At 37.4% G+C, this 21,955-nt stretch overlaps 1 protein-coding gene across 1 annotated transcript in view; it reads right to left on the bottom strand.

The window, feature by feature from the left end:
• The window catches only part of myo1d (myosin 1D), a 67,679-nt gene that overhangs the window by 39,930 nt on the left and 5,794 nt on the right, over positions 1 to 21,955 (bottom strand). The window contains exons 2-11 of the mRNA XM_026276261.1: positions 12,454 to 12,662; positions 11,063 to 11,156; positions 9,484 to 9,649; positions 8,604 to 8,657; positions 8,182 to 8,277; positions 7,225 to 7,341; positions 6,924 to 7,127; positions 5,719 to 5,864; positions 5,508 to 5,622; positions 5,185 to 5,355 (exon numbers count right to left, since the gene is read on the bottom strand). Coding sequence (XP_026132046.1) covers positions 5,185 to 5,355; positions 5,508 to 5,622; positions 5,719 to 5,864; positions 6,924 to 7,127; positions 7,225 to 7,341; positions 8,182 to 8,277; positions 8,604 to 8,657; positions 9,484 to 9,649; positions 11,063 to 11,156; positions 12,454 to 12,662 — 1,372 coding nt within the window. The remainder of the gene's footprint in view (positions 1 to 5,184; positions 5,356 to 5,507; positions 5,623 to 5,718; positions 5,865 to 6,923; positions 7,128 to 7,224; positions 7,342 to 8,181; positions 8,278 to 8,603; positions 8,658 to 9,483; positions 9,650 to 11,062; positions 11,157 to 12,453; positions 12,663 to 21,955) is intronic.

Genomic DNA, 21,955 nt, shown 5'->3' with positions numbered 1-21,955 from the left:
TAAATGCGGTAACCCGTTTTCTTTTATTGGAATAAGATCATAAATGGCGTAAACATAAACCAGTCGCAACTGGTATTTTTTTTCCTCATATTCCAATTTCGCATGGCATGTAAACACAATAAATAACCTGATTTCTGGAGCCTTAATGAAGTGTGCAAGTGTTATACGTGACAGGAACGCATCGTTAGTGCAGATTGAAGCACATCTAGACAGAGCAAACATCTTCCAGTAAAGAAAGAAGGAAGTATTTTTTTTTTCCAAGACTCAGAAAATTATAAAAATGTGCAGCAGCAGAAGTAGTTGTTCAGTCACAATGCTATGTTTATAACTGAATGAGAGGATAATATACAGGCTGTAAGTTTCCCAACTGTTGCAAATTGCCATGTTGCAAACATAATTTAACATCACAACTGACAAATGCATGTCAGATACGCAAATTATTATATTTTGACGTCACTACAGGGAAATAACCTAATTTAATAATGAAGTCATGTAAACACAGCTTAATAAGTTAATATTTGTAAGTTATCAGCTTACTGGTGTGCATGTAAGCGTGATTGAAGATTGGCATAATGGCTGCTCAGAATTCAGCTGTCAACAAAGGAATAAATTATAAGTTAAAAAGCAAATGAATTACAATCCATTATTTTTATCTGCTGGCAGCCTTAATATTTTTAAGATGCAAATGATGTTTATTAGGTTTAACTAAGCAAAATCCCAGTCTTCCCCAGTACATTCTTGCACATGCTTAAATAGGATTGAACCAATGATCTTTCACTTAACAGCCTCAAGCTTTAATCACAAGAAAAAGAATAAAACCGATTAGGTTTAGCCACCAACATTAAATGTTGCTGCACTAAAGCATTTTTGGCAACTATTATTTGTAGAATCTGAATTTAAACTCACATCATCTACACAATTTTAGTACACCTGTCCAAATCTGTAGGCCACAGTAACAAACTACAAGCACACCAATTCTACCCGGTCCTGATTAACAGGGTTAAAAAAAAAAAGTGTGATTGTACAGACACATTTAATCCTGGAACCTGCTGGTCACACAGATGCCTCCCCACCCTCCTACTCCAAGCTCTATTCTCACCCCCCAGGACCACACCATCCTGTCTAACACCTGTGCTTCTCAATACAGAGTGTTGGTTAAGCCAAACAAACAAAGTAATGGCAATAGCGCCTGCCAAAAAAGCCAAAAATCTGCCATTCACACATTAACACAGCCAACAGCAAAAAGGTATCCAAATCACTGTGGACTCTAGACGTCTAGATCAAACACAGGGGCCAATGTAACAGTAAACTGTGAAAACATTTGAGAATAAAACAAATAATCCTTGTGATTTGTCATGCAAATTGGATGCACTTTGAAAGGTCAGCTGCAAGCAAGGTCAAAGTTGAAATCACTTGACCAGCACTGCAGGGTAAAGCTGAAGCAGAGTTCAATACACTGGCCGACACTACCATGAGTCATGTGGAAAGAAATTCAAGAAAAACCTAGCTAACGCTAAACTTAAAAGCGGTGTCCAAAATCCAGGTTCTATGACGTGTCGATGCACGTCTCGCCTTCACACAACCAGACATCCACGCACTCCCATGGAAGCATCCTCTCACACAGCCACACCTGTAATCGCCACGTGATGAAGAGAGGGAAAACAAGGGGTGGGGAATTGGGATCAAAGAGAAGACCAAGAGAAAGAAACAAAGCCCATCAGACAGCCGCTTGTGTCAGCAAATAACAGTAATTAAATCCTGATGGGAAAAGAAGAATTTTTTATAACACATCTGGAAGGATCAAAGCCATTTTAAGGGTGCGATGAAAAAGTGGGAAACACAGAGAACACCAAGAGCCTGCGAGGCACATGAAGGAAGACGTAAACAAGCTAAAAAAATAAAAAAAGCACAGGTGGAGAAGGTGGCTGTAAATCAGGCACATTATTGAAATGGATATAGCAGCCTGAGGCTAGATCTGCCATTACATCTGATGTTGTTATCTTGGATAAAGAATACCTATACAGGCTAAGTCAAACTCTTTATACAAGCAATAAGATGTATAAGTGCGGCTTCTTACATCAAAGCAATGTTTTACGACAAGATATTATTAATCTTTTTTTTTTTTTTTACATTTAAAGAGGGAAAATTGTTTTGTATAGGTGAATAAAAACATCTCCAGCATGAAAAGCAAAGCTCAGCATCTAACCACTAGACCACGACTCCAGCAATATTTGGTCTTTAAACTGTGTACATAGTTTAGAAATATTTGTGAGGACAAATAAATATAATAATGCAATACCAGACAATTATCAGTAATTATTAACCCAGAATTTTTTTAAGATTTGAAAGAAAAAAAGACTTGGGACTTATTTAGTACAGTAGCAGTATTACAAAAAATCAACATTGTTTCTGTCTCCATGAACATATTAATATAACAGCTATAGAGCAGTGGAAATGGGTCCAAGGAATGCTGAACGTACAGTATTTGTAATTACAGTTAACATTAAAATTTGGAAGAACTTAAATGACTGTTGAGCTTTGCCATACAGTGAATAAATTATATTTCTAAATAGAAATAGAAAATTGAAAAAGGTTGTTTTAAATTGGAATACGTTTGAAATTTTCGTGCATTTTTGCACAAAAAAAGAAAATGCAGCTTTGTGTGCATACTGGACTTCTTTCAGAAACAATCTTACTGAAAACGATTTTAACGTAAGTATAGTAACAGTAGTATTTTTCATAATGTTTGTTGTGTACGAAGTAAGTTCACTATTAACACCTGTTCATGATTTTAAGTTAAATAAAAATCTTAAAGAACTTTACTGAATGTTTTTAAAATAAATGAGCAGAAAGTGCAGAAACTCATCGCTCTCCCCCACTCTAAATGAAACAGCTATGCTCTACAATCTATCTATAATCGCCATAACTTAAAAGCAGTCATCCACAAATCATACAGAACATTTGAATTTAAAAATCAAAAACAAACAAATGTATGAAATAATGAACCATTTTTTTTATCTCTTACTTCGCTGAAACTCTGTACAGAAAGTGCAGATTATGGCAGAGCAAGTTCCATGTTTCCTATCAGGCCCAAGTTAAGAGAAAAGAACTACAGAGAAACAACTCCAGTCCACAGAGCATACATTTCATACTCTGCCGTTTTGATTTAAGAGGGAAAGTTTTCCCCTTGTTTGATTTCAGAGGAAAAGAGCAAAGCAAAGAGGGTAAACATCCTCAGTGTGGGGAAAAAAAACCGCAAGAGATTCTGCCACAGATTTTTTACAAGCAACTCCTAATTATGTTGTGAAAGTGGCCTGCACAGTTTGTGTCTCCCAGAGAGGATGTCTATCACCATAAACAAGCCTGGAAACATCTTAAGAGATGGCTGAAAGATGAAAGTGTCACAGCCTCTATATAATTTGTTAGATAAACACACACCTGAATATATTATAAAGCTTTTCTTATCCATTTCCCCCTACTGACCGTTTAATTTCTCTTTCATATGCTCATTTTGCATGTTAAATTATTTGAGAGTAACCAATACATAATTGGATTAGTCATATCTAAAACATACTGAAATGGATACACATATGCAGATGTTTGTGCTCACGTGCAGCAGGAGAAAGGCACATCATCTATCTAGCTAACAGGCCTGAGATTCCTTCACAGTGAGGAGTAATCCTCTGCATTACAAATCAGCTCTGAAGGACACTTATTATTCCTGCATCCAGGGAGACTTTCGATTATTCACACAGCCTGACGTTGGGGAATTATCAGGGGGCAGGCAATGCCAGCTCACTTCTCCTTCCCCCTTCGATGTACCGGTAAATGCAGCATGAAATGAGGATACATTCTGAGAACATTTTGATAAAGTTGTAACTAACTCACCCTTTAGCTGGGTCTGTGCCCAGGGCAATGCACGAAGGGCTGATTAGATTCCAGAGATCCTGTCTGTCTAGAGCTCTGCAAGGTGGGTTATGTTTACATTTTGTTTCGTTCACTGCCTTTTTCTGTCTTTATCTCAGCCCGTCTCCATCCATAACTCTCCTACTCCCTCTTACTTTCTGACACTTTGCCAAGGATGTGAAACATCAGACTTACTAGCTTCCATTGGTTGCCAGTGACATCACCGAAGGCTCTGCACTGAGAAATACTGGAGAACATTGAACATTATTGCCCCCTTGTGTTGGTTAAGAGTAATGCACAAGATTCAATTATGCTAGCATTCTATCATAATACTATTTCTAATTTTACAGTATGGAAACTGTTTTCAACATTGACAATAAAAGATAATTGTTTGTTAAGCACCAAATCAACATATTACAATGATTTCTGAAGGATCATGCGATACTGAAGACAAGTTATGGCTGCTGAAAATTCAGCTTTGCCATCACAAAAATAAATTGCTGTGTTATATTAGAAAATAGTTATTTAAAATTGTAGTGATATTTCACTACATTGATATTTTTACTGCATGTTTGTTCAAATAAATGCACCCTTAAAGGGCTATTTCATGCATTCTGAGTTATTTACACTGTTAAAAGAGTTGTATTCTAAATGCTAAACATGGCCAAAGTTTAAAAAAACCATTTGGAATATTTCTGTGCCAAATAAACTCCTTCCAGGTTCTTACTGTAAAAGTTTCTGAAAGTTTTTTCGACCATGCCCCTTCATGATGTCATGAAGGGCGGAATTCCTTGAATAGTCACTTATCTCTGAAAAGTGCACACACACATCAATCAGAGTGAAAGCAAGAGCATGCCATCAACCTTCTACATTTTGCGTTATGGAAGTCATCAACAGCACTGCACTGGACTTGCAAAAAAAGAATGCCTCCAAAGAAGGGAAAGATCCTTGTTCAGCTTCCCAAAGAACCCAATGTTCGTGAACAGTTGGATGCTGTTTGTTTTTCTGGGGCAGCAACAGAGTTTCTCAAGTGTGTTTGTTTGTTCCTGTCATTTCAGTGACTAATGTTTTATAAACAAGGCCCAGTTCAATGCTGGATTTGCACATCGAGAAGAAAAGTAAAGCTATATCTTTCTTTTCTGGTAAAACTAAAGACTTTTCAAAGATATAAAGAATGCAATAATACTCTATAGGTAACTCAGGGTTAACATGAGATTGGGCGAAACTATGTGTTATGTCCCCTTTAAGTAATTCATTTGCATGTGTTATTTTCAATACCTTGCGGCTGGTGTAGTGGGCATGTTTTGCCAGTTTTCCATTGAGAGCCTGCAGGAACATCTCATCTGTCACCTTCCCCACATTCATGCACGCCTCATCGAGGACGGCAAAAATGCCCTTATGCTGCTGTTCCACCAGATCCACAATGATCTGATTGTTGAAGTAGTCAATCTGTTTCCATGAACACACAAACACAAATCACAACCAAGTTTATTTAGTTATTACATCAAAGCCACGTAGATCCATGCAAAAAGAGTTTATCTTTTTATAATATAAACAGTAAAAATGAAAAGTTTGAGAAGAAAGAATCAAATAAGACCCACATGTTTCCAGGGGATGCCCTCTCTCTGATACTCTTCCTGCTCTTGTTTCAACACCAACTGAATGAAGAGCTGCTGTAGTTTCTCATTACAGTAGTTTATACAGAATTGCTCAAAGCTGTATAAAACAAAGAAGAAATTGGAGAGAGACACTATAATTATACTGAAGGGAGAAGAATTATATTGCCTGTTATGGTACAGCATATGCTCTCACCTGTTATTCTGAAAGATCTCAAAGCCATAGATGTCCAGGACTCCAATGACTGTGTTCTTCCCATGAACCCTGGCGTCATAGTTTTTAACCTCAATGATATCATTGATTCTTCCCACAATCCAACAGAAAAGCCGCTCATAAATGGCCTGTGAGAAGCAAATAAAGAGTGAAAGTCAACTGGTGGATGAAGAGACTGAGATGTGAATAGTTTAATCATCAGAGATTGTCTGTATTGGTCAATATTTCATTTGTAATTGTACAACTAAGATGATACTGTTTCTATAACTACAGAGAAAAAAATTACAAAAAACAAAAACTATAAAATGTGAATTTGTCAATTGAAAAATATTAAAATTTCAATGAGATTTTATTCAAATATTGTGCTTAATATTTATATGTAGACCAAGATACTCTTTTCAGGATTCTTTGGTCAATAAAAAGTTGAAAAGAATTTGCTATTTACACGGCGGAATTTGGCAAGCCTACACGTAGGCATATAAATATATATATTTAGCCTACAAAAAAAATCTTATGGATTGTACTCCTTTAATTTTTTATATTTGGCATGTTTGTGTGCTGCTGTGCATCCCTGTGTTTAATAAGCAGCGTGTACACTCCTTAAATAACAAAGAAAAAACATTGGCAGACTTTAGACCAGGATTGAGCTGGACTATGGCACACTCTATTTTCAGCTCCTTAAAATAGCAATGCGCCTTAACACACCTCTTTTTTAGACCAGCTCACCCATGGGTGCAAAAATGAGTGCAAATGCATTTGCTAATTAAACGAAGTGATGCTGGATGGGAAAATTCGAACAGCGTCGGACTGAAACTAGCAAACACACTTGCACTGCGCCTTGCGTCGCATTGCGCTGGGTGTATTATAGGGCCCTATATCTTTATTGTCCCTTTTGATTAATTTAATGCGTCCTTGTTAAATAAAGGTAATATTTTTTACTTTTTATAAGAGTAGTAAAATATAAAAGAGTACAACAAATAATACAAAAATTCAGAAAATAACGTGTGAAATCAATTATCATTATCATTATAGTGGATAAAAACTATCATTTATCATATTTAGGGCCTGTAGAAGTTTTAATTCAGGCGTTGTCATGTAGTTCATATGCAAATTTTTGGTCCAGCAGTTACCACAATTTTGTTTACCATAGTCTCCTAAAATAAGGCTTCCGGAGCCCCAAATCATACCTTGGCCAAAGCATCGCGGCCATAACTGGCCTCTTGATGAGTGTGCTGTTTGTCAATGACATCACGGCCGGTGGCCACTGTGCGATAGAGGAGAGCCTTTTCTACATTCTCATCTTTGGTGGACAGCAAATCCCCCAGAACTGACACTAGCTTAGAGTTCTCAATTAGAGTCACGTCTCCATCACTTCCAAACGTCAGATTTCCCTGGAAAGATCAAATAATTCATCAATCAATGAGTTTGAGTGACAGCAACTGGCTGCAGTTAGTAATACTTTTTAAACAAGCATAGGAAATACTAAACCAGATGCAAGATGGTAGCCAGGATCTTGTAGACCGTCTGAATCTCCTCTGTAGTGAATCCAATGACCTTCATGGCATCAGTGACAGCTTTAAAATCAGCACTGTCATTTATAGAGGACTGCAAGATTGAAAAGACAATCTGAGTGAGTTACGGTCACAAACAAAAGCTGACAGATCCTGATACATTAAATAAAGTTAAAACATCCAGGCATCGCTTCTGACTAATTCAGCTTTAGGGATAACAGGCTGGTTGGTAAACTGGCTAAAAGTCCTTCATTTAGTGAAGGGAAATCAAAGCCATTAAACATACTACAACATTAAAATCTAATTTACAGTCGAGCAATTCAATCTGAAAATTGCTAACATGGCAACTCAATCCCTAGACTTCTTAAAACAAGTGTGCATCCCTTAAAACGCTAATTATTCTAGCATGCACACGGCTAACAGCTCCTGCAGAGAAACACTGATTTCATACAGCAGGAACCTTTTGCGGCCACAGTTGTGCTGGACAGAGTGTGAAGTTTAGCCAGCATGTGCACCTATAAAAGACTTTGAAATGTTCTAAGCGCTCCAGGCTGTTTGTTTCAGACCTCTGTGAGCTCAAAAATCTGCCCTGTTCCATGACGACACCTTATTTGTTGCTCTAAATTTGTTTTTGTGCCCGCTCATAAAACTCCCTGCAGAAGCAATGAAACATCCCTTGACTCAACAGGCTAAAGATATGAGGCAATTACTAATAGGTTTTAATATGCACTAGTGGCTGCTGTACCCATAAACAACTATAATCAAATTCCCTGCCCGATCATGTGTGATTGCCCTAGAATGGTTTTATTTTCCCAAGATGATCTTGGGATCCTTTTTGATGTCTGTAACAACCCAAAGAGATTTTTCATATATTACAAAAACTTAACCAACCACAATAGACATTGTCTATTTTAATTTGTACATGGTGCAATACCTTTATGTGGCCTCCAACTTTGATGTAGGTGTATGCTGTGGGGTCTCTGTGAATGTGCAGGGACCGCAGCTGAGCATCTGGAGCTCCTTTCACCAGCTAAAAAAATAGATTTAAAAAAAACTTTTGACTTTCCCTACAGGATAATTTCTCCTGTGTTGATATGGAGAAGCATGTAAATTATAGTCTTGTTAATAATGGTTTGCAGAGCATTAATAGGCAGATGGAATTGTTCTGATGTTTTGCACATGTTTTGAAGCAATAGGGCATTATTTTGTGAGGGCAATAAAAGTGAGAGATGATTAGGCTTTGAAGGCTCTGACAAAGGAGTCATAAACACAGGTTTGGTGGGATTTGTCTGGTGTCTGGAACAGCTGGCAAAACAAAAACAGCTTTTTAATGTCTGTGGTGAGTCCTTCGCTCACCTGGTAGAAAGAGTGGAAACTCCTCTCTCCTTCCTGCTGAAAAATGACTCGGGACTAAGGAAGAGATTTTAAGAAGTGTTAACGCTAAAGTGAAGATCATATGAAATTATAATAAACAAATATTTCATAGCTTCTTCAGCACATATTGTATGAACATGCTAAGTTACCATACTTATCATTTATCATTGCCAGGTTGTTGATTTTCTGAGTGTTTTTAATAAACATTAAAAAAAAATTCAACTTCTTGTTAACAATCAAAAATGTAAGACAATTTGTAACAATATTGAACAAAATCAGCAATATTACTATCGTAATATTTAATTATGAAAAAAAATCAAGCATTTAAAGGTGCTGTATGTAGGATTGACACCGACTGGTTGAACTAGGTATAGCAGTCCATATTCTAAATATTAGAGAGGGCCCCTCCACCACAGACTTTAATGCACAAATATGTTGCCAGATTGACAACACAAACAGGAAAGAGTGCAATTTGACAATGAACTTAATGAAATGTGCTGTGTTTTCCGCCAACTGGCAACTTGGGGTGCTGAAATACAATTGGGTAAACTAGCAGACAGACATTGCGACCCGGAGCGCGCTTTTTCAAAGGAGAATAACTGATTGTTAGCATTGTTTTTCAGATAAACAAGTACATTAACTTAGCATGTTTCTTAAATATATGCAAACCTATTATGCTATTTTTATGCTTTATTAGAGTCAAAATCGTACATACAGCACTTTTAATAAAATTGCAACCACTGTAATTTGATAAAACACACCAAGCCAAATCGTGATTTTGGTTTCATTTTAACTAATCATGCAACCCTGTGAGACAGTCACATGTAAGTAGCTTTATTTTCTCCTCTTTAGAGCCCCCTACCTTCTCAAGCAGGTAGTTGTTGATATGGCCACCAATAGGGTCTCCCTTAAAATCAAAGTTGATATCCATGTACTTGCCGAACCGACTGGAGTTATCATTGCGGTTGGTCTTGGCATTCCCAAAAGCCTCCAGGACACAGTTGGACTTCAGCAGCATGTTTTTTACCCTGTATAAACACACACTCTTTTCATTTCTACTGCATTTATTAGCCACTTGTGCATCAGTTCTACTACTACAGCTAAGCATGTTTCAGTTTTAATATGAGGCTGATGGATCTGATTGCTTCTGACATTTGGTAGGGTAAATACACAAATCTGTCTCTATGAAGCCTTTACGAGCAGGTTTTCATGGTTATATTAGGCTATTTTAGTGTATATAGTATCACCATGTGGTATCCCAGCATGGCGGTTAAGTTAGAGTGTTTCAGTGGATGATTTATGAGGCCTGCTGCATGGGTCAGACCACAGAATGCTCAGCATTGGTTCTCTTGCCGAAAAGCCATGCATGACCACTAAGCATTTGAGGAAGGTGCCCCACAAGCTGAAGAGGTCCTACCCCTACGGTTACAAGCCTGTCAGGCATTAAGCAGGACGCTTTCCTCCATTTTGTGACCCAAATACCAAGAGCATCCTGTAAAATTCCACTTTGCTTTCGGACTTTTAGCACAGTGTTGCTTTAGGTATCCCAAAAGCAACATCAAAGTTAAGTATTTTTAATTATCTTTCAATGGTCTAAATAATGTATTTATTTTAAAGTCATCATTTCTGATTTATAGGTTTAACAAAGAAAAATCTTAACTCTTATTACTCTCTACAACCTGCTTAAGTGCCCCCTCATGTATATGATATCCTGGTTGGAAATCACTATAGACTACAAAAACTCTTATCAGTGCTGGATGCCCCTGTATTCTGGCATAATTTTAGATGTACGTCCACTGATCAATGCCCAGTTTCCAAAGAGCTTTAACCTTTAGCAAGCAGAGAAAATAAACAATATCTTATGGGTGCAAAATCAGTGAAATGAGTATCCATCTGACAGTGGATAACAGTTGCACAACATGATTTATTTTTATTTTTATCACTATTACTGCATAGTTAAAACTATGTAGCATGTTGCATAAGAGTGATGCATGATTAAACGTAGCATGCCCTATATATTCCTATACTGGGTGTTATATTTCCCAAGATACATATTTAAAAGAGGAAAAAAGCAAAAAGCATAGTGGACTTTCCAATCATTAATTTATCAAGCTTGACTTGGATCTGTCATATTTCATTTAAAGTGACCCAGCACTATTTTAATCTCTGCCCTACATTTCACTTCTGTCTCTCCCCCAGAGGAAATGTATTATTCATTCACTTACTAAATTCACTTTGAAAATGACGCTTTCACTTAGTTGTAACTAAGCAGTGATTCATGTGATTATGAACAGCTACTACATAAACAGAATAAAATACCGAAATACTCAGTGGTTGTTGATTATAACATTAAGGAGGCATGCTATACAGCATGGTCTTTATATGACTCATCTCTGCAGCAGCGAGGAGACAGGAACAGAAAGGCTTTTTGTTGTACGTACCTCTCCACCTCTGCTCTTTGGCTGGGATTGGTGATAGCAGCAATATATTGCATAATATATTTACTAGCCTCCGTTTTTCCAGCTCCGCTCTCCCCTGCAAAAGAAAAAACAATGACTAATACTTACATATATGAGTATTTAATAGGATTTAATAAACTGAAGGAACTAATTATAGCCGTTACAATCTACGATATTCAAAAAAATCTGAGACTACTTGTTAAAAGCTTCTATTTTGCTTATTTAAATTTTTTTAAAGAAATCTTTTTTTTTCTTACACTACTAACAATACTAACCTACGAATTTGAGCAAAAATAAATAAATAAATGAACAAAAATAATTGCAAAAAAATAAAAATAAAATTATAACAATTAATTATAATGACTTAATTTAATTAAATTACATGAAAAAGCTATTTTAAATAATATTACTGTTTTTAGTATAGTTCAATGCAGTCTTGAACACCATAAGAGACTTCTTTAAAAGATAACATTTTACTTTCCCCAATTTTTGGAACAGAAGTGTAATTTTAACAATAACATGAAATAATTATTGTAAGTATCACATATACATTTAACATTCCCTTGGGGCTAAGAGCAAGGCTAGGGAGAAAAGGAAACAAACTAAAAAAATCCAAAGCTTTCACTTCATTTTTTTGGTAAGACCCTAACCTATTTATCTTATCTGATAGTATTATAAAACCACACAGAAGCATTCCTGGAATTTATTGGTTAAACAAAGCCACAAAATGATCTTCTCACTTTATTATACTTCACACAAAAAAACATGTTCCTCTTTTAGCCACAAGGTGGCACCACACATACCAAATATTTTTGCCGTGCAGTCACCACCTGTGGTCACTCACTGGATAATAATCAATGTTTTCTTATAGAGGCAACATCTGAGTGGTCACCATATTATTTCCCTTGAGCTATGTGCCCCACCTCAGAATAGTTCCACAGCATCCCAGACGGAAAACAAACAATGTCTCAAAGAGAGATTTTTGTAGAAATTGTGAAACAACCATATTGTTGTTGATCTTTTTCACACAATGGGTATGTCTTGAGAAAACAATTTCCTCATGCACTGAAATCTATTGTGAGCTCCTGCTCAAGCAGTCCTCTGTGACTGGGAAACCACACACCACGTCAGTGCCGAGCTATTCTCATCTGACCACAGATCTAATCACATCATTCCCAGTCATACTGCGGCCCCACAAGAAGACCCCGAAAGCCTGTATTCCAGTAAGTCTGTTATTTAATCGAATAGAAAGAAGACAACAGGCTGTTTTTATATTATTTGAGGATGAAGTAATGCATTTTTCTCCTAAAAATGTAATATTACTTTAGTGGCTGCTTCACAGATTCAGCCATGTGCTCATTGTCATAATCTACCTGAAATAACAATGCAAGTGTCTTTGTTCCTCCTCTTCATGGCTTTGTATGCAGCATCAGCGATGGCGAATAGATGTGGCGGTCGCTCATACAGCTCTCTTCCTTTGTACTGCTCGATGGTGTCCCGTCCGTAAATGTTCATGGCACGGTAAGGGTTAACTGAAACCACCACTTCTCCGATGTAGCTGTAGATACGACCCTTTTCAAACCTGCAGCAGAAAGACGAGCACATCATTTGCTGTATTCACATTCATGCATATTATAGAATATTTATTTAACCATGATTCTAACAGCTCTGTTTGGTTTGAGGTCAGTGTGGCTTGTATAATTAGATTTCAGAGCTTTATGTAAAGAAAGGGCAGCTTAATGAATTATATCTGTTTTGAATCAAAACCAAGTAAAAAGCACTGGATAGCTAAGGTCCTGTTTCATGAGCTGTATAATCTGCTTACACAATAATAAATCCTGCTGAAGTGACTAACATGAATTTCTGGGCTTGTTAGTCCTAAACCAGCATAGTAAAGGTGTTGACTAGTCATTCAGACAAACCAACGACTACTATATCTCCATACCCAACTTCTTGGTAACACTGAAGTTCACCCTACTTTGAAAAAGCTTGTTGTTCTGAGCTCCATCCTCTGGGGAACCTCACTTCCTTGTTCTTCCAAGCAGACCTGGGTCATGCCTAGAATAAGGAACCCTTTCTTCTCAACCTGCGGGTTTGCCAAGCCTCCCTCCGCTCCATCCTGCCCCAGTCAGTGTGCTTAGAAGTTTGAGGCATGACCTCATAGTCTCATACTGAACTATAGTATAGTGTGGCACTGAAGCTCTGAATGGATCTTGGTCTTTTTATTTTCAGGATTCCATTTAATTAATTAAACATGTGGAACAGTTAAGACTCTGTCGTATTAAGAACTGCTACAGTCCTCAGGGAGTGCCTTACTTACGCCCCACAGAGCAGAAATGTACCATACAACAACATTCACATAAACAAGTCACAGAAACAGGCCTCAAGTCCCCCAGGTCTATTCACAAATAACATCTGGGATTCACAGAATTAGCAGCGATACTTTAAACCAGAAGAAAACACCATGGACACAATGTGAAGTGTATTCAAAACAGATTTAATCAGATCCAATTGTGAAATTGATGTGTGTACTTTTATACTATGTTTAATGGTTTCCCCAAAAATATTAAGCAACACTGAAGAATTGCTTCTTAAGCACCAATCAGCATATGAGAATGATTTCTGAATGATCATGTGACACTGAAGATTGGATTAATGGCTGCTGAAAATGCCGCTTTGCCATCGAAGAAATAAATTAAATTTTAAAATAATAAACCAATTTGACTAATGTCAAAGTATTGCTGTTTTACCGCATTTTGATTAAACACACAGTTTTGGTAAACGAGACTTCAACCAAAAACGTCCAAAACTATTACAAATGTTTTGAAGACTAATGTAATTGTCCTAGCTACTTTTTCCATACAACAAAAAACAGCTAATTACATTTCAGTATGTTTCTTACTTAAAGCTATATGGGTTTTGAAAACTTAAAAAACAGCTCACAAGGTAAACTGAATTTTTTTTTTTTTTTTTTTTTTGGTGGTGGCGGTTATTTTTTTTTACAGCCCATGGACAACATCCACTTTTATTATAGGCAAAATAACTTTCTCCTTTTGTGAAAAAGACAATGATATGAGTTGTGAACAACTTGAAAGTCTTGGAATTTGATTTGTGGGTGAACTGTCCTAGTAGGTAAATGTAACAAAAGTTTTAGCTCGGTCAAACAGATTCAACATAGAATGTGTGCTGCTATATATCAGTTGTGATGTCAAGGGATGACTGGCAAGCAGGGTGGCATGATAGTGATGCTTGTGCCTTTGGTGGCAACAGGCTGTCAGGCCAGCCCTGGAGCAGCCTGCATGAAAAGACTCTTTTGTGCCAGCCAGTGGAGTAGGATGCTGCGGTGTACCCGCACCATTGTTCTTCTATCAATGTGAGGTCTGTGTGTAAGGAGCACAGGCCAGGCCTCCACACCCCAACACAGCAGGCTGGCTCTACTCACCCACATCAGCCCCTCAGGGAGCACAATGTCAACTAATGACAATGATAGAGGAAACATTTTGATAAATAACTATTGTCTTATTTTTCAATATATAGAGAATTTAAAATAGCAAGATAAAATTTTTTTTTATCAATTTTTACATCATAAGTCCCAATTAAAATGTTGTACCAACGTAGACATAATACAGCTTTTCACAAGAATTTTCCATCCTCTACTGTTCTTTAAAAGGAATTTGAGTTCTGAAAGTTATAGGATGTTTGTTTTCATAATGCAATGAATTTTTTATCTGTAAAGATCAAGGACAAATTTTCCACATTATATGAGTTATCAAATGACGTGACCATGAATGAAAGAGAAGCCACAAAATCTACATTTTTCAAAGAGGCTATTATAGGAGTCATCATTCAGTGTTTAGAAGGCAAGAAATTATATCAATGAAAACATGGGATCTGGGATTATTCTAAATATAAATTTTTGTAATTTCAAAGTCCCTATGGTTACTTTCCCAGTTGAAAGCATCCTTGCTGAATGAAAAAAAAAAAATGTTAATGTGCATTTTACAGTATTTGTAAACACAAAATCAAATTTTAGGAAAGGCTCACTCATGCCATGCTTTTGTCTTTCGTTATAACCATTTGGCCCCACCCCCCTTCACTAGTCAATGTGTTCCCTCACAAAAGTGCCATTTCAGCATAAACATTGGTATGATTTGTAATTTTCGAAAACAAGTAATGTGACATCACAGTCTGTCATTAAGCCCTCTATCAAAGTCATAGCCAAAACATATTCTTGCGATCGCTTTCATTAATGTTACAGCTAATGGCACACGCCACTGAATCCACCATCTATCCTCTGATCACGACTCGCCCATTCAGAAATCCACTGAGATCTCAGAACATGTTAGCAAATCTAGCTGATTCCATCACATTTCACTTTCATCTAACTCTTAACCCTTTAAGTTCACCCTATACCAGAGAACAGCTGCCCACAGAAATCTATTGTGTGTGTAACAGAATCCCAGGATGTCGTGGGGTGTGTGTGTGGGAAAACACAGAATCGTCATCTCCCATCTGCCTCTGTGATCAGATTATCAACATCTGATAAGAAGCCCACACTGAATCTGCTCTTTCAGAAATCTAGAAGCAGCTACAAAGCTCTAAAATAACCATATTTACCAAATCTATCAGATTTCCCCTAAAAACTGTTGAAAATGTGAAAAATTAATTTGTGGCTTGACTTTGAAAAAGTTTCATGAAAATCCCTGAATGGGCAGGTCCAACGTAAAGAGACAAATATGAAGGGCTTTGAAAGAGAAGGGCTTTAAGGTGGGATCCAGGATTTTAGAGCTTTTCCTGGGAGTGAGCAGAGAGATCTGGGAATGGGAGTAGTGGCTGAGGCTCTGTCATCCCTTCTTTCTCAGAAGGCCTAGGGAGGGGATGCTGCTGCATGAAGATTAAGGATGTGTGTCAGACAGCAACAGCCACTTCCTCTAACAGCTGGATCTACTCCACAGGTTAAAGCATCACCACTTTTGTCCGGTCATTTATTCTTATAATGCTAGGTGTACCTAGCGTTGTTTTTATTCAGAGGAATAAATCAGATTCACTGAAGGGATATTTCACTCAAAAATTAAAATCATGTTATCATTCATTCACCTTAATGTTATATGACTTTCTTTCTTCCGTGGCACATGGAAGAAGATCAGTAAGTTTCAGTCTTTGTGACTTCCGGTTATGGAGTGGTACGGAAAAGACGAGAGTTAAGCTTAAAACGTTGATACATCCTTTGTTATTTAATGCACGAAAGTAGAACAGAACTTTCTGAATGAAGAGATGTGGTAGGGTTCTGACTACGCAGACGAACTAAAAGATAACTCAATTAAACTCAATTCCTGGAGGGCCAGAGCCCTGCAGAGTTTAGATTCAACCCTAATTAAACACACCTCTAATCTCCAACTAATCAAGTCCTTCAGGCTTATTTAAAAACTACATGGTACGAGTGTTGGAGCGGTGTTGGAACAAAACTCTGCAGGGCTCCAGCCCTCCAGGAACTGGGTTTGACATCCCTAATATAGAGAATGATGACGACAGCGAATCTACTACAGTGACAGAGTTGAACCCCAGCAATGCAGAAGTGTTACAAGCCATTAAAGAAATGGACAAACAAGTTACGAGTAAACTTGATGTCATCGATCAAAGAGATAAAGGAATGCACGAAGGAATATGAGGAATGCATATCTGGAGCAGAAGATGAAATCATTGAACTCAGCGCATGTGCGAATTCCCTTGAATAACAAGTTAAAGAACTGACAGAAAAGTTTAACGACATGGAAAACAGAAATAGACAGAACAATCTGAAGCTGGTGGGTTTACCGGGAAAAAAAAAAGGAGGAAATGACATGTGTGCATTTTTAGAGGCCTAGATTCCAAAAATATTGGAAATGGAATCAGGCACATCGTTAGTTATAGAGCGCGCACATAGAGTGGGCCCACAATGAAATAAGGATGTTCGGAACACAAGACAGGATTCCAATACACCACCAAGAACAGTGGTTAGTGGTTAGAGAGTTTGACTCCTAACCCTAAGGTTGTGGGTTTAAGTGTCGGGCTGGCAAGAGGTGCCCTTGAACAAGGCACTGAACCCCCAACTGCTCCCCGGGTGCAACAGCATAAATGGCTGCCCACTGCTCCAGGTGTGTTCATGGTGTGTGTGTGTGTTCACTGCTGTGTGTGTGCACTTTGGATAGGTTAAATGCAGAGCACGAATTCTGAGTATGGGTCACCATACTTGGCTGTATGTCATGTCACTTTCACTTTTTCACTTTCGGATGAAGTTCACAGGAAACAAAAAGCTTGTGATTGAGTGAGACAGAAGATCAAGAAAGAGGAATCGGTAAACACAGGATCATATACCCCGCTTTTCCATTTCTCACTCCCCGAAGTCGAAAGCTTAATTGAAGAATTAGACAAAGAATGGAGATGAGCTCAGTCCAGTTGGACTATTAAAATCCTGAATGTAGGTTTAAAATAACTCAGATCACACACCATAAATGTTATAATCTTTTGTTAATCTTACAAATAGGGTTGTGATAATGAATATAGACAGCAGAACCTAATAGTTCCCCACAGGTGTGTGCATCAATCAGCGCCATATACAGAGTGTAACGGGTGCAGGGTCAAACGCAGTAGTATAGATACTACTGGGGAAATCGAGGGTGGTACCACTGTCGCCTTTAATCTTTTTAATTAGTTTATATCCTAAGGAAATCAAGTTAAAAAAGATGGAGTATGTTTTTATGAATATATGTATTCTTCAAGCGAAACAGCTTATTTCTTTAAAATGGAAAAATATATATGAACCAAATATAGGACTTTGGCTGAAAGAAATCGTAATAAATATGTTAATATAAAAGATAACTTATGTAATGTCCATGTCCATGTATAGTTAAAATGCAATAAAAATGTTTCAGTGCTTATTTTTTTCAATGAATGTCAATGGTGGCAAATGTTGTTTTGTACCCAAATGAATTAAGTAATATGGACAAAAACAGGTAAAGAAAGAAATTTCTACAAAATGATATATGGGTGAGTAGATGATGAAAATGATTTCTGGGCCAACTATTCCTTTAATTACTCCATACCTCTTAAATACTTTTACAAAATGTTACTTATTCAAGCAAGTTAAAGAGTATGCAGGCAGAGCTACACCCTTTACCACATAAAGACCAACCTTTAAAACACTAGGGTCATCTGAATCCCAGACAATAAGAGCTTGATACCATTTTTAGAAAGAGATCCCTTGCCAGGCTGAGGATAACTACTGGTTTCAGGCTTGTTTGGGTGGGTCTCTTGCGGTTATTTGCTTGTGGTTGACCGGGGTGGGGTGTAGCCTGTAAATTCCCTCGGACTAGTTGCAAGTAAGAGTAAAAAACTGAGAGGAGTGAAAATTAACTGGACAGCAGCACAGGATAAATAAAAGAGAAACGGAGGATTACAGACAAATAGATGAAGTAAAACACAAAGATGCAACACAGGAATATCAACATGCAAGGCCAGCACACTAAGGCACTGACTTATAAGATGGTCCAACTCCTAGATAGCAAATCAAAGCCTGTATATTCACAACTACAGCAATGAAAGGATAATCTGTCCCTGATCCCTGCTTATCCCTGCATACAATTTACCACCAAGCAATCAGTGTTACTCAGTCCACAGCTTAACACAGAGCATGCAGGGTAAGACCTGTCCTCTGGACTATCTATCATGCAGAGACAGTTCAGCCCAGAAGAATTTTGGAGATCTCAGTTAAGCCTAAAATTCTTTAGGATAAATAAAGAGACAATTGTCGAAACATACTAAGAAAGAATACAGAGCAATAAACTCAAAGCACAATAATTTGAGGAGAGTTTGGTTTGAAATGTTGGACATCATTAAAATTAATTTGGGTATCACAATATAAAGAATTAAAGATGAATACACTATTAATTTTTAGACTTGCATTTAATTGTTGTTTTAAAAGACTTCAAGAGAGAATAAGATGACATCAAAGGTAATATAAATGCAATAGTAAAGGAAATTATCATGCACTATTAAATATCCAATATACTGTAGCCCTTATTCTATATGACACAGCTGCCTTTCATCTGACCTGTTCATTTAATCTTGGAAGCTTAATGTCACCCCCACCACAACAAATCTTCTCCCACATTTTAAATCAGTTTCGTGCAACTTGTACATTTGTTTGCTGTTAAACACCAGCTGCTTCTGTACTGATGACAATCTTTTAAAGCTTAACACACACACAAAACACACGCACACATATATATATTGTTATTGAAAATTTAGTCATATGAAGAGCTTTTCATGCCCACTGGACTCAATTTGACTCAACTGTCAAGCTAACCTCCTTTACAAACATACTTCACTTTGCTAAATTCAAGCCATGTCTTAAACGTACAACTTTGTACTGACTACTCGGGAAATGAGAGCCAGGTGTAAATGTCAAAGCACAACAACATGCTGAAGTTTTTGTTATTTTGGCCCACTCCCTTCATTGTCTCCCTGAGATAAAAAACACTTTTTGTTCTCCCGTCAGGATGAGGGAAAAAAAATAAGGGGAAAAGGAGGCGTGTTTTGATGACTGCATTTCAGAGGTCAACGGTAAAGTGACTAGACATGGCCTTGAGCCAATCTCCAACTCATCTGAGCTTTTAGCACATGGTTCTGATCCCAATATGATGTCACTGAGCAGTAGCAGATGAGATGACGGCCAACTCGAGAAGAAAAAGCAGACAAAAAGATCTGACCGGCCAAACGGAGTCAGACATTACTCAGCAAGCTATTTCAAGAAGCGCTCTCCATCAGGGTAAAAAGAGGGCAGGGATGGAAATTACAAAAACAGACATGAGACAAGAAAGAGAGAAAGTACAGTTATGTGGTAATTGGCTGAAAACTAAAGGAAAGGGAGAAGCAGAGTGGAAATTAATATGAATGTTACTGACACCTGGCTGTAACAGGGTTCCACAGACACAGCAGGACAGACCTGGTTGAAAATGTCCTGAACCACTAGAGAAAAAGTGCATTGAAATATGTAACACATCCATCATTGTGTCTCATCTAAATGATATTAGCTAGAACAGATTACATATAATCTCATTAATGTGTCTTTGTAATGTAATCAAACCACATCATCGGTTGGAGAGAGGAAATGGGTTTCCAGCAGTGGTGAATACAAAATTTGGGAATTATTTAGAAGTCGCTTATGTCACCAATGAAAAACAGACTAATGAAATTGGGGCTAGGATGTAGCCTGTTGTAAGCATAAGACAGAAAGGGGTTATGAAGAGGGTGAGGGATCAGTCAAGACTGTAAAATATATCAAGGCTATAAACCCTAAACACAGTGAATGTGAGTGAGAGAGCTCCTCTAACATGCTTAGTGGTATCAGTGACCGCCAGCCAAGGCACACAGTCCACAAATGAGACGTCTGTGGAGCTTGAAGCTTATTTTGGGGGAAAAAAGGCCAAAAAAGCAACAGCCTTGTTTATGTAGGGCCGGTGATATGTTTCAGATTACAGGGGGTTGTATGGAAATTCTTGAGGGCAGACAGGCCCTTTTCTTTGCTGGAGACTGAGAGTAAGAGAAAATCAGGCTGATTTTTGAAGACATCAAACTTTAAAGCAGTCTTTTGAGGGACATATCGGAGTGCAGTTGGAATTAAAATTCAAACAGCTGATAAACTAATCACAGTAATCCACAAGAATTAACATCATGTGAAGCAAATAGCTGTGGGTTTGCAAGAAACAAGTCTATTTTAAAGGCGTTTGAATTTCCCTTCAAGCAATATTATAGATAGAGAACTCGTATTTTAGCAGGTCACAATGTTAAGAAAGTTCAAACATTTTAAAGATGGATTTATTACAAATACACAGCTTTTCATTTCTGGATTTCTTGTTATTTACTCTGTGATTTTTTTTATTAACTGTTGGACTCTCCTTTCTGAAGGCATCCATTCAGTGCAGAGGAGTCACTGGTGAGCAAGTCATGCTAAATTTCCCCAAATCTGTTCCAATAAAAAAAAAGAAAAAAAAAACAGAAGGTGAGCCTGAGGGTGTTTTCACCACATTTTAATTTTTCATATTCTTAGGATATAACAAGGTTCAGTAGGGAAATGATTAGAAGAGATAAGATCTGAGATCTTATTCTAAAATAAAACAGGAAACAAGCCTCCAAAACAACAGGGATAGAGCTGAACCCAAAATAAATTACCAAAATAAAATGAAATAAAAGAAAAGAAAAGAATTCAGTAGTTTCACAAATTCAAGAAGTTGAAAATGGGATGAATCATAATATTCAAAAATTGCATTGGCAATTTTTGCTGATTTGACATATTGCATGATAATTCTGGTAAACAGGATATTTTAATTGTACTATTCAAGTAGACAGAGGCTGTACTTGTATATATAGCTGCATATCAATATGATTTTTGTAAGTGAAAAGGTAAAAATCCCATCTACTGAGTACTCTCTGTGTTTTTATTAATACAAATATAAAAAGATCTGAGCACACAAGAATACATATAGGTGCAAGCAAGCATGAACCTCAAAGCAGGACAAGAGGTACCATGCATTCGCTCAAGATCTATTATAGAATCACAGGATAAATCCCTTGGGCTTGTAACATTTACATGGAAAGTATTTTTCCATTGACATTCTTTCTTCATCTGTTCATCTCTCACACTGTGGACCTTTAAAAATAAGCAGTGCTGGTCAAAGTACCTAAATATACACATAAGGCACTGACCATAAAAAGATGCATCATTCTTCCTTACAGGCCAAATCCTATCTCTGCTGCTCCATCTATCCTTACAGGATCGGGAAATAAAACCTTGTTTCTGGCTCTGCACAGTGCACTTGAGCTCTGAGAGGACTCTGA

This window comes from Carassius auratus, chromosome 12 (genome assembly GCF_003368295.1).
Source record: "Carassius auratus strain Wakin chromosome 12, ASM336829v1, whole genome shotgun sequence".
NCBI lineage: Eukaryota > Metazoa > Chordata > Actinopteri > Cypriniformes > Cyprinidae > Carassius > Carassius auratus.
Note: the sequence above shows the minus strand (reverse complement) of the source record. Positions and strands in the feature narration are given on the sequence as shown.